The sequence below is a fragment of the Patiria miniata genome, unplaced genomic scaffold (genome assembly GCF_015706575.1).
Source record: "Patiria miniata isolate m_02_andy unplaced genomic scaffold, ASM1570657v1 HiC_scaffold_10, whole genome shotgun sequence".
NCBI classification, from domain to species: Eukaryota; Metazoa; Echinodermata; class Asteroidea; order Valvatida; family Asterinidae; genus Patiria; species Patiria miniata.
In genome coordinates, this window is record NW_024037048.1 from 20,340,047 (window position 1) to 20,353,323 (window position 13,277).

At 39.9% G+C, this 13,277-nt stretch overlaps 1 protein-coding gene across 1 annotated transcript; it reads left to right on the top strand.

Annotated features, from left to right (window-relative positions):
* Window positions 1-996: 996 nt before the first annotated feature.
* LOC119739674 (endophilin-A1-like) lies at window positions 997-12,616 on the top strand (the record flags this gene model as incomplete). Its single annotated transcript, XM_038214691.1, has 9 exons — window positions 997-1,063; window positions 1,693-1,818; window positions 4,114-4,247; window positions 5,220-5,286; window positions 7,632-7,637; window positions 10,408-10,508; window positions 10,804-10,907; window positions 11,505-11,641; window positions 11,972-12,616. Coding segments are annotated over 9 exons (930 nt in total), but the record flags the coding sequence as incomplete, so codon positions are not given.
* Window positions 12,617-13,277: the final 661 nt, after the last annotated feature.

Here is a 13,277-nt window from a genome sequence, read left to right on the forward strand (position 1 = left end):
AACGGAATCGCACTTGGGATATGGGGAACATGGAATGTACGCTGGGCATGAAGACTACATCACGTCGTTCAAACATTAACACGAGTCAGAAATTTAACGTGTTCATGATCGCGAGGGGAGCTCTCAGAATTGAACGGGAAATTTCACTTTTCTTCCGGATCGTAAGTAAACTTCAGTACAACCATCTTAATCATCGATGTCTATTTGTACCTCAGGTGGCATATCTAGTAATTGGGAGGCCATTTTGAGGGTGAAATCTGAATGTTAAAAAGACGATAAGTTGGGTCCAAGCATGGTCCAAGTTACTCGGACTACTGTAAGTGTAGTCCGAAAATTTGGGACTCTCAATACTGTGTATGAGAGTCCTAAAACTTATGGTATTGAAAACATGCAAAGCAAGAAAATAGACTGGCACCTGAAACAACCAGTCCAACACAGCTTCAGTACTGCATCAATCAACCATGCCAAAAGAATTAAAGAAACATGTGGCATGAAGCGGGAACTAGTCTCAATTTACTACACATTTCTCCGTAGTCAAGCCACCAGACTATTGACACTGAATGAAGAGGTCAGTCTTTTCAAATAGTTGGACCATATGGTCATGATGGTTGGACATGTACCAGTCTAGTATTTAGTCCCATTTTGAAATCACTTGACTTCCCTCTCATGTGCAAAATATTGAAGAAAAATCTCCTTTGAAAATTGAATTGAGTCTCCAAACTTGGTTGGTGAAATACTGAGGACATTTTCTTTGCCCGTTTTGTTTTGCACGTTTCAGAGCACTCCAGAGCCCTGTCTGCTGTAAGTGTAACTTAGCCCTAGTCCTAGCCCAGGTTGGACTCTGTTGTGTACACGCAACGGAGTCCAGGGTATGAATCTCTCCTGCCATAGCGAAAAAAGTTTTAACACATTAGTAAATATTGCTTGAGATTATTTATGCTTATTGAATTCTTCTCATTGTCTTTGGGTAATGTATTTTTTTTTCATTAGAAAATTGACGTGACAGGTCACACAGTGGATGATTTGGTGAACAAGACAATAGAATACCTTCAGCCCAATCCAGGTAAGAACCAAAATTGAAACATCATTGACGCTAACCTTCCAAAATCCTCCAAAATCCTATTTGCAAAATGGAGGCTTTTGCAGGATTGAGGCTATATGGCAAAAATGTGTGCCTGATTTATCAGGATGCACTGTGTCAAGGTCTTGGGCCGGATCTTGTGATGTTCCCTGAGCTCAGGGAACCAGACTAGCTGGCTTGCATCCATTCACAGATGTGTAACCGCTTGCAAAAAAAATGCGGACTAAATAAATTGGGTAAATCGGGGCACTATTTGGCAAAATCAGTTTCTTCCAACGATGGTCGACCGACCATCTTTTGAAATCAATACAAAAATTCCACTTTTCTTAAAAATGACAGCACACCAGGTGCCATGATTTCACAGGATGTCTGAGACTGTCATTCACCTACAGTCAAGTAAAGTATTTCATAATAATTTGGTAGTTTTGTTTGTTGATGTTTGCAAATGTCGTATATTACCTTTAATTGTAACCTTTGGAATAATTTCATTCGGGTGACTATAGAACACCGGTTTGAATCGGGTCTAAGTATTCACTTCAAACAAACCAAATAGAGATAGATCTTCTATTTGTGTGCTGACCCTAATCAATCGTATTGTCTTTCCTGAACAGTCTCCAGAGCCATGAGCAAAGTCCGTGGTCAGAACAAAGGAGGAACCAAGCCTCAACAACCCGTAGGATTCCTGGGAGAAGTCATGCTGAAGAACGGCAGAGAATTAGGAGAAGATTCAACGTTTGGTGAGCAAGCTTCAAGATGTATTCTCTTTCCTTTTGTGGTAGACTGATCAAAAAGCTCTCAAAAAGGTGCTCTAATCAGTGTTCCAATCCACCAATATAGTACCATGAGTATTGTGTAATTTATGTAGTGCCCAGCACTTCAGATATATGCAAGGCCAAGTAAAGAAATAAACCAGTTTCTCGTACCTGCCCGCTGCCTTTTTTGCACCCACTTTTTATTTTTTAATTTTTTTTTATTTATAAATGCATACATTTGCAATATACAGGTGAGTCAAAAAAGACGAAACCCAAATGGCAGGACCAATTTTTGAATAAAGTTTTGCCTGTAGCACTTTCCAAATCTAGGATATGAAAGCCCAATCAATGGGCTTTGTTTTGGTACAAGAATCATTCACATCACTCATTTACTTTTCAAGTTGCTTCATTTTGAACACAAACACTGTTTTAAAAGTTCTGTCCGGATCACAAAAAGGTAAGTGTTCTTTCAGTAAAATGAAAACAATTGCATCCCTGTGAGAATTGTTTTCATTTTGCTGCAAGAACACTTCCTATTTTTGTGATGTGTGGACAGAACTTTAAAACGGTGGTTGTGTTCAAAATTTCGTAACTTAAAAAGTACATGAGTGATTTGAATGATTTTTGTACTAAAAGAAAGTTTACTAACTGGGCTTTCATATCCTAGATTTTGAAAGTGCTACAGGAAAAACTTCATTCAAAAGTTGGTCCAGCCGTTTGGGTTTCGGTTTTTTTTACTCGCCCTTTATTTGGCAAATGTGTCAGTTGTCTGTTTATTTGTTTCCAACAATATTGTAGCTATGTAATAGTACAGCAGATAGGCGATGGGATTGTGCCTTTGATGATACAAGCATGGCATTTGGCACACAGTCAGAGTATGTCACGAGAAAGATATTTGGCCATAGGGCCATCGCAGATTTGTCCTTTGAACAAATATAGACAAATCCGATGGCAGCCATTTTCTGCGGTGGCGCAATGTTTGCGCGAGTCACACTCGGGTAGGGGGCGTGCTCTAGGCTCCTTTGACCAATAAGAATACCAAAATGCACGCGCGCCTCGTCTTTAAGAACGCGTTCAGTATGCGTGTGAGCGAGACACCACCGCAGTAAAAACCTGCTAATTCTGGTCGCCAGATTCCACTATAGGTAGTAAAATGACCAGTGGCAGCCATTTTGAAAATTTTGAATATTGCTTGTGAACTAGCTTTTTTCAAAGGGCAAATCTGTGCTGGCCCTTTTATAAGACATACTCTGACTGTGTGCCAAATGCCATGCTTGTATCATCAACTTTAGGCACAATTCTCCCAAATATTTCTGCTGAATAATGCATTTCATAGACCATCCCAGCTCCCGTGGTATACATAGCCCAGCTGTTCTCATTTTGATGGAAACATCAGAACAATAAAATCTTGCATTTTTTTTTTGGATACAGGTACGGCGATGGTCAAGATGGGCGAATCACTGAGGCAACTTTCTGAAGTCAAGGACGCCTTCGATCTGAACGTCAGACAGAACTTCCTGGATCCCTGGATCATCTCAAGAACAAAGATCTGAAGGAGATCAACGTGAGTTCCATCTTACAAAATCTAACATCACCCATTATCTGGTTGATTTTGATAGAATCAGGACTGTGTTGCACAGCCACGTTCGGGGAAATTCAAGCACAAATTAGGGAAAATGGAAAAGCATAAAGCCACGTCAGAATGAAGTGGCTACGGCTAATACATTAGTTGCACCTATGGAAGCAGATGAAGCCACTTCCCATGTGGGCTAGTGTTAGTCGTAGCCATGTCATTCAGACATGGCTAATGCTCACTAACAGAAGGGTTAACCAGGGTTACTGGAAATTACATTCTCATATAGCGTAATCCGGCAAACAAAATTAGAAGCCATTTTTGAGGTCGCGCCACGACTACGTGCACGCGTTCTTAAAGACGAGGCTCGCAAATGTTTTGGTCGATTGAGTCCGGAGTGCGCGATTCACGTGAGCCTAGTGCCTCCGCATTTATCCTGAGTTATCCTGTTCACAGACAAACCAAGGCCGATGAAAACATATACCTCACCTCATGGTGGAGGTAAAAAAAAGCAGACGGGAAACCATTTTTTTTTTACTCGGTCTAATAATGCATTTCATAGACCATGCATTTCATAGACAATCTCAGCTTCAGGGTATACTTAGCACAGCTGTTTAGTTTTGGTGGAAACAACAGAACAATAAAATGTTGTTTTTTATAGGTATCAATAAAAAAAAAAAATTGTTTTGGTTATTTTTTGGATACAGGTACGGCGATGGTCGAGATGGGAGAATCACTGAGGCAACTTTCTGAAGTCAAGGGCGCCTTCGATCTGAACGTCAGACAGAACTTCCTGGATCCCCTGGATCATCTCAAGAACAAAGATCTGAAGGAGATCAACGTGAGTTCCATCTTACAGAATCTGACAGAATTTGGTTGATTTTGATAGAAGCAGGACTGTGTTGCACAGCCACCTGCGGGGAAATTCAAGCACAAATTGTGGCCAATCTGGAAAAAAATTGATAGAAGACAAGTGATCGATTACTGGTTGATTTGGGTTGTAACTTATGCCTGTGTACTTTTTGTCATTCGATAAATTTGGGGTCCACTTTTTTCCTGTCCCTGTTACATCTGACATCTGTGATTTTATAATTCTGATGCAGTCCTTAATGCAGTCGTCCTCCAAGAGTGATTATGAATAGCAAACTACCTACACAACGAATACAAAATTGTTTAAAGTCATTCTTAACCCTAACTCCCTGGGCATTTTTGCGATGATGCTGCAAAATCCTCAAACTGCCTCCATGTCAAAATTGCATGCAGCCTCAATCCTGCAAAATCCTCTGTTATTTCTTGAATGTGATCCGTGGAAGAATGATCACTGCCTCAATCCTACAAAATCCTCCAGCAATCACTGTCAATATGTTAAGGCTGAGCCAGTGACATCCTGGAGCAGTGCGGAGGACTTCAAGTATAATTTATGCACAGCTGAGCATAAACAAACACAAGGCCCGGCCCAAGACCTTGACACACTGCATCCTGCAAATTCTGCCACACATTTTTGCCAATTAAATAGCCTCAATCCTGCAAAATCCTCCATTTTGCAAAGAGGATTTGTGAGGATTTGGGAAGGTTAGGGTTAATGCAGTCGTCCGCCAAGAGTGATTATGTGAAGCAGACAACCTACCCAACAAATTGTTGAAGTCATTCTTAATGATACTTGAACGGCAAATGACAACGTTCAGAGATAACAGGAACTCGAAAATTGTCACACTTTGACCCATAATTTATATAAGGTGCCTATTACAGCAATGTGCAAATGTCTCTTGTCAAACAATACATTAACTTTCTCCCTAATGTTTGATTTCTACAGCACCATCGGAAGAAGTTACAGGGGCGACGTCTTGACTTTGACTACAAAAAGAAGAAGCAAGCAAAAGGTAGGCGACAGATTATCTCATCTCCATCATATCAAATCATCTTACATTACTAAAATATCATAACTAAAACAAAAATAAACCATCAGACTTCCAAAGTGTTATTGTTAACCTGACACTAAATTTATCATTATTAATTGTCATAGAGTTTGTCCCAAAAATGTGTCTGTGAAAAAAAGGCGGATGAGGTTTGGGATTAAAATCATTTGCCTTTGAGCATTAAACCGAGGTCTTGCCGTGATGACTGATAGCCAGGCAAATGATTCCAATCCCAATTGCAGCCCTTTTCACAACATGCAGGATTTTACACAGCTTACATAACACAGCACTGAAATTGATTAAGGCAAGGAACTTGGTCACAGTGTCCCAAAATGTTGTTGTGATCAATTGACAAGTGTGCAGTGATGCGTGACTGAAATTAAATGAAACTCATCGGGGTTGAGGCCAAGGCTAAGGAGTATCTGCACAATCAAACTTTTTCAAAATGGACTTCATGGTTTTGTATTTTTAAAAAAATAGTCAGACGGACATTTCTTTTGGACATACTGTATAATGCGTATAATATTTGTTTGCACTAAAAGAATAAAAACAAAAATTGCATTTAAAATAGTGTTCCTTGCAAGCCTTCAATTGTGGTTTAGATTTTTTGAGGACTTAGTTTCGACAATCGAGAAAAAGTTTGAACTTTGTGTCAACCATATTCACTCAGCGGCAAATATGATCTGCCAAATATTGTTTCCAAAAGTGGATATTGTCATCGGGAACTGAACTTTGTTACTTTGATCGATAGGCCTAACTGTCTCTAATAGAAGAGTTTAATCATGAAATCCTGTAAATTGACGTCGCTGTGAAGGAATTTTCAACACCTTTGATTTCAACATCATTTTTTTTTACCACTCACTGTATTAATGTTTTACTTTCATTTTTCACTGTGCATCATCTACATACTCATCAGCATTAGCAGGTTTGGTCGGTATGTCATAGTCTAGTTCCTAGACTCGTCATGAATGGTCCCTTATTGTGCTTAGCACCCATAGTGTACACCCATAGCTCACTACAAGTTTGAACTAACAATAAGCGAAATTGTCTGTGAGTTTCAAAAATGAGAATAGATAGTGTTGTTGACCTTTGTTAATGCACAATATTACCTTGTACTTTCCCTACAACAATATTGTGAATGTGTGTATGTAGAATGCTAGATGCTTAAGATTTACAACCGTGATAAATGTCCATGTAATAGATTAACCTTAGTCCACATGTACGTGCAGGCTTTTAAATATTCCTACTTTTCCTATTTTTTTTTTTTTTACCGTGCTCCATTTTTTCGTACTTTTTTCTTGATTTTTGTCCCACAACTCCGAAGAAATTTAATCTCATTGAAAACTTTCATGGCAGTGTTACACACTGTCAAATCACACAATGAAGGGCTTGGGCGCAGGAGTACTGCAACTGTACTTCCAAGAGCTTAGTTGAGGATGGAGCACAAGTGTTGTGAGTACAGAACATGCCAAATGAGGCTTATGATGCTGTGGACATGGGCGAGCATCAACGAAAACTACCCCAGAAAGCCCACTACAGTCCTACTTTTATCCTGAGTCTGTCCTCCAAAATCCGACTTTTGTCCTGTTGGTTTTTGTAAATTTTGACCTTACTTTTCTCCTACTTCTTCACCTGGGTCTGCTTGAAAGCCTGTACGTGTATCGTACTATCATGACATTCTATTTTGAAGTGTGTTTTAAATCAAATTAGGTTAACTGCCCTTCAACGACGTTTAAACACTGTATACTCAGTGGGTAACACACTGAGTATACAGTGTTTAAACGTCAGTGAAGGCAAAACCTAATTTGATTTATATCACCCCGACGCAAAATTCCATCTTATAAAAGTGTGTTTTAGTTAGTTAATCAGTTACATGTCCCTAATAAACGTCTACTCCTTCAGGATTGGTCTAGACAGCCTCCGGGATAAAAAAAACGACCAAACTGAATACAAAGGAATCCAACGGCTGTTTAGATTAATGGTCTCCATGCGCAAACAGGAGAGGGAGCTATTTGATCACTTTCGATAGTCCAGTGGATGGGGCACACTACGTATAGCGCATGGTACCCTGACTACTTTCATTCCCAATATGCACAAAGCCATAGCGTCTTCCTGTGACGTCAGGCGTCGTTGGCAATGCGTTCAAATGTCTCTCCCAGTCGTCTCTCCGACCCCAACTCTCCCTTTCTTACCGTTGAGGGGGTACTTGTGCGAAGAGCCCATTGGTCTATAATCCTATGATGACATCATGTTTCTATTTTTACTTTCCATGTACCCGTAAAAACGTTTTCGTCGGTTCCTCTCAGCAGCAGGTGGTATGTCAACACCGATTTTGTAGCGTAGCATTTCGTAGAAAATATTGTGGTGAAATAGATCAGAATTGATTGAGGATTCAGAAAATACAGTATAAGGCCAAAAATCTGTGTGTCCGTCATGCGTAGTGCGCACTGCCTGATGTGTAAAAATCAGTTGTTTGATAAGCAATGTGCATACATACATAGGTCCATGTACCTGTATTGCGCATTGCGCTATCCCTACTGCGTTAAGACCAGTCATTGTGGGAATATGAGCTTTTACGTCGGTCAAGTGTGCCGAGAAATACGTACTCGTGGATTTTCAGAGTACGCATCGCAGATACGCAACTGGTATGCAAAACGCAATACGCACGTCAAACATGGACACATGGATTGTCGGCCTAAAGCGTATCAAATTTGGCCAGCAGTCTGGGCTATAGAGTAGGCAGTAGTGCTATATATATTTGTAGATTTCGCCGTGGGTGCAGAGTCGAAAATGAAGGCAAAAGGAAAAAGCGTAAAGCCACGTCAGAATGAAGTGGCTACGGCTAATACATTAGTTGCACCTATGGAAGCAGATGAAGCCACTTCCCATGTGGGCTAGTGTTAGTCGTAGCCATGTCATTCAGACATGGCTAATGCTCACTAACAGAAGGGTTAAGCAGGGTTACTGGAAATTACATTCTCATATACAGTGGAACGTTGCTATACCAAACACCGCTATTTTGAAATATACTATCCCAGATTTCTAAAGCTCGGTAGTCATTTTTTTTGAAAATCAAAACTGGATTAGAGTTCACTTTGTCATTTTGCAGTTTTGGTTTTGTTTTGGTTTTGATGCTAGCTTGTGCATGTTACTTCCTTTATTTTGTTTGGCATTTCATGTGAACGTCCTCATGAAACTTGCATGTTTTGTTTTCAAACATCCTGCTTGGAACACTAACAGCATGTCATAGAACAAACGTAACCCTGCAGCATTTTCACTTTGCCTGCATGTTTAAGCCAGCTGCTATGTTTTCTTGATTGGAGATTATCATTCCTTTTTCATTTCATTTTTTTTCAGTTTATTTTAAGCACATCCAAATCAAGCAACAGTCCAAAGACCAAAAATGTCTGTTTTACTGGGTGATGAAATACGACAATTTATGTTATCAATAAAACCTAAACAATATTCAAAAAGAAAAGAAAATTGCTTTGGAAGATGATCAGATTGACCCCAAAATGGTAAACTTTAAGAGTGCTTTTAGTTTTAACATCAAAAGACATATTGTGTTACAAGTTTTAGAATGTAATTTGTAACTGTTGTAAATTATTGTCTACTAAAGAAGGACAATTACTGGCAAAGAGTTAATGTTGGTTGTAGCTGATTCTGTCAGAAATAACATGAATTTGTATATGGAGGTATCATGAATATTCATTACATCTCATACATATTTATGAGCCTGTTTGCGCATTTTGTTGGTCAATATTCAATTGCATTGATGATGAAAAAAATTGACCCAAATCATTTTTGTGTGGACTCAAACTTGGAAAAGTGTAAATATGTGACTTTTTCCGGGACAAAATTGAGAAAGTCTAAGTGTTAAATATGTGTGAGTTGTAATAAGTACGGAACTTTGTTATGCAGCTGATTTCACAAAACAGTGCGTAACTTACGCCATGCGTAGGACTTATGCAACAAACTTATTGCGCGGCCACGCAATGAACTTACGATCGATTTCACGAAAGTTGGCGTACATGGGCCACATTTTAAATATTCTAAAAATCTTGGACGAGGATAATAACAGCATTTCATGGATGAAATGTTTGTGTATGATTTGTTCGTTCATGAAGCAGTTGTTGAATCACTTCCGCCCGCCATTTTGAAGAAAAAAAACCTGGATTGATAAAAAAAAATCTTAAAAAGCAATCAAATTTAATAGACGAATGAAGTATACAAAATGTAGCTCCATGGAATGCCATTGGAAGCTATTGAGCTGAGTGAGAATTACAGATTACACACAGGCATTCAAATACAAATGAGATTTTGATCATTTGAGTCAAGACTGAAACAGTATTTTTACTGTCAGAGTTGTGTTTCGATTACGAGGAACAAGTCCACTCTTTTTTTCTGAAATATTGATGGCGATTTTTGTCCGTTTTTGTCCGTTTTTCCATTCATTCATGGAGGTGGGAAAGCGTTTATGTTTCATGGTATTTAATGGGTATTTATTTGTTTGTAGAATGATAAATGATCAGTGGTGGACAACTGAATGTTGGATCATTGTATCAAAATATTCATTACTTGGGAATAGAGTATGCAAATTACGTGAAATTTTCACAGTTACTAGTCAATAACAAGTACTTTACCCCTATTTTTATTAAACAGAGCGAGCCACATATTTTTTGAAATATGTTTCTAATTTGGTCACTTTCTTTATGACTCATTGTGTACATGGTGACGGATTAACTCTAACTCCCTAGCATGATGTACCAGGAACCATACCCATCCTGGCAAATTCCAACACCATATGGGAAACTGCTCACACATATTTCTGACTTTGATTCTGGAGGTGTGCCAACCCAATGTAAAAGACTGTCAGTTTAAGGGTACTGTACCCATCCTGACAGATTCCCACTAAACATGCCGTTGGGGTTTGATGGGTTGAGTTCTGTTAGGGTTAATGCATGCTTGCATGATGCAGGAATTATACTACATTTCCACACCAGGAAAATACTGGCATCTTGGATAATTCTGAGCCAATATTTCTGACTTTTGTTCTCATCAATCTTGTTTTTGTTTGTGTTGCAGGAAGCACAATTCCTGAAGAAGAAATCCAATTTGCAGAAGAGAAGTTTCACGAATCTCAGGAGCTTGCTGAGAACGGGATGAGGAACCTCCTTGAGAGTGATGTAAGTACCTGACAAATCGGAGCAAAGATGAGCCAAGATGCACTAGAGCATCTTACTACTCAATCAGATACCACTCATTGAGTCTCAAGAACAACTTTTCACTTTATATTTCTTCGCATTTATTTTGATATTTCTCTCAGTTCAACCATGGAAGAATAATTTATACCGATATTGTATGGGTGAAGAGATTGACGGTTTCCTTTTTAATTCTGTTGTGTAAGATATTCTTTAAATTGCCATGTAATTTAATTGTTTTAATGCAATCCTTGAAAATGCACCTTGATTTCTTTAACAGGTTGAGCAGGTGTTACAGCTTCAAGCGTTAGCCGAGGCTCAGCTAGAATACCACAAACAGTCTGCAGAGGTCTTGGAAAGCCTTCTCTCAACACTCAATGAAAGGTATGCCAACAGTGCTGGACTTGTGATGGACTTGTGACTGACTTGTGATTGACTTGTGATTGACTTGTGATGGACTTGTGATGACTTGTGATGGACTTGTAATAGAGTTGTGATGGACTTGTGACAGACTTGTGATGACTTGTGATGACTTGTGATAGACTTGTGATTGACTTGTGATGGACTTGTAATGGACTTGTAATATAGTTGTGATGGACTTGTGATGGACTTGTGATGGACTTGTGATGGACTTGTGATGACTTGTGCTGGACTTGTGCTGGACTTGTGATTGACTTGTGATGACTTGTGATGACTTGTGATGGACTTGTGATGACTTGTGATGGACTTGTCATTGACTTGTGATGACTTGTGATGACTTGTGATTGACTTGTGATTGACTTGTGATTGACTTGTGATGGACTTGTCATTGACTTGTGATGACTTGTGATGGACTTGTGATGACTTGTGATGGACTTGTGCTGGACTTGTGATGGACTTGTGATGACTTGTGATGGCCTTGCGATGGCCTTGTGACTGACTGACTATAATACCCAAACTTGTCAGTTACCATCCTTCTCAATGTTCTGTGATGTTTTCCAGGGTTGAGGAGGCAGGCAGTCGACCCAAATCAGAACGCAAACCCAGAAGTACTTTCAACTCTTACTCCACGAAGAGAGACTCCAGTGACGGAGACGACACCGACGCGTACCCGTCAACGGTGGATTACAACGCACCAGGTAAGTCAACAGGGATCTCATGCTCCAGCTCAGCACACAGTTTGCTTAAGGTTGCAGGCCAGTAAATAGGCCCACAATTGCCTTCCCTGGCCAAATCACAATTTGAATGCCCTCAATTTGTTTGCTACATGTATTGGAGCATTTTGTGGGCCGTGAACTTGAGGGTTTGTAAAAAAAAGAAGGGTCCATGCCGTGATGAGGACGAAATTTGGATGAAATTACCAGTAGGCCCAAAATTTGCTCTATTTTGCAATGGAGCATAGACATCGTTTTTCAAAATGGCGATGGACTTCAGGACTACTTTTGTGATATTTATTTCCAATTTCTCAGTACCTGTAACGGCAACGAAGGAACGCTGCAAGGCACTGTACGACTTTGAGGCAGAAAACGAGGGCGAACTGGGGTTTCAGGAGGGCGACATCATCAGCATCGTCAGTAAGATCGACGAGAATTGGATCGATGGAGAGTTAAACGGTCACACGGGATACTTCCCAGCTAACTACGTGGAAATTATCTAACCGGTTTAATCATGGTAGGTGGTAGCGTTACTTATAGTGTTGCAGTTTGTACTTTGTCATCGTGTGGTTGAGTATGAGCGTGAGTTCTTCGCGATGAGTACACGTACAAGTACTTTGTCATCCTGAGTTTGAGTACGAGTACGTTGCCATGGGCACAAGGACACATTGAAGTACTTCGTCATCATGAATTCAAATACAAATACGAGTACTTTGCCTTGAGTACTAGTATGAGTACGCATATTCTGGCATGACAAGTATGAGTATGAGTACTTTGTCTGAGTATGAGTCATTTCTATCAGTATGAGTACTACAATACTGGTTACTCACAATGGAACTCTGTGTACAGTGAACAGATACATTGAATAGCGCCCTCTGGAGAGTGGTCCAATGTATATCAGCATAATGTCAATAAGCCTTTTCGGAGTTCCAACTGCGCATTCGTAACCTGTGACAACGCGCATTGTTTGTCTCAAATGCCCTTTGACAGTACCCACAATGCACAAACAGCCTTTTTGTAAAGTCAGTGGCGCGATGATGTCAAAGGCCATTTGAGACAAACAATGCGCATTGTCACAGGTTACGAATGCACAGTTGGAACTCCGAAAAAGCTTATTGTCTACTTTTTTTTTTTTTTTTTTAATTCCATCATATTAAGCTATGTATTTCCATAGACGAGATCTCTTAATTGTTAGTTCTTTGTAAGCCTTGGCAGTCTGGTGTTTTCTTTCTTGAAACAACTAAGAATATGTCTTGCCTTTGATTATACCAAATGAGAAATTACCGGTCTGTTGGTATTTAAAAGGAGGCATTATACAACTTGGAACTCTTGAAAAGTTCCCCAGATTCAGTGAATTCCAAATGATGTGGCTACGGCTAGGAAGTACAGGAGTCTATGGGAAGTGACCTCAGCCGCTTTCCATAGACGTGGCTACGGCTAGGAAGTACAGGAGTCTATGGGAAGTGACCTCAGCCGCTTTCCATAGACGTGGCTACGGCTAGGAAGTACAGGAGTCTATGGGAAGTGACCTCAGCCGCTTTCCATAGACGTGTGTGTGATTGCAAGCCGTAGTCAAGTAATATGAACACAGCCTTGGTCAAGGCTTGCTCAAGAGTAGTCT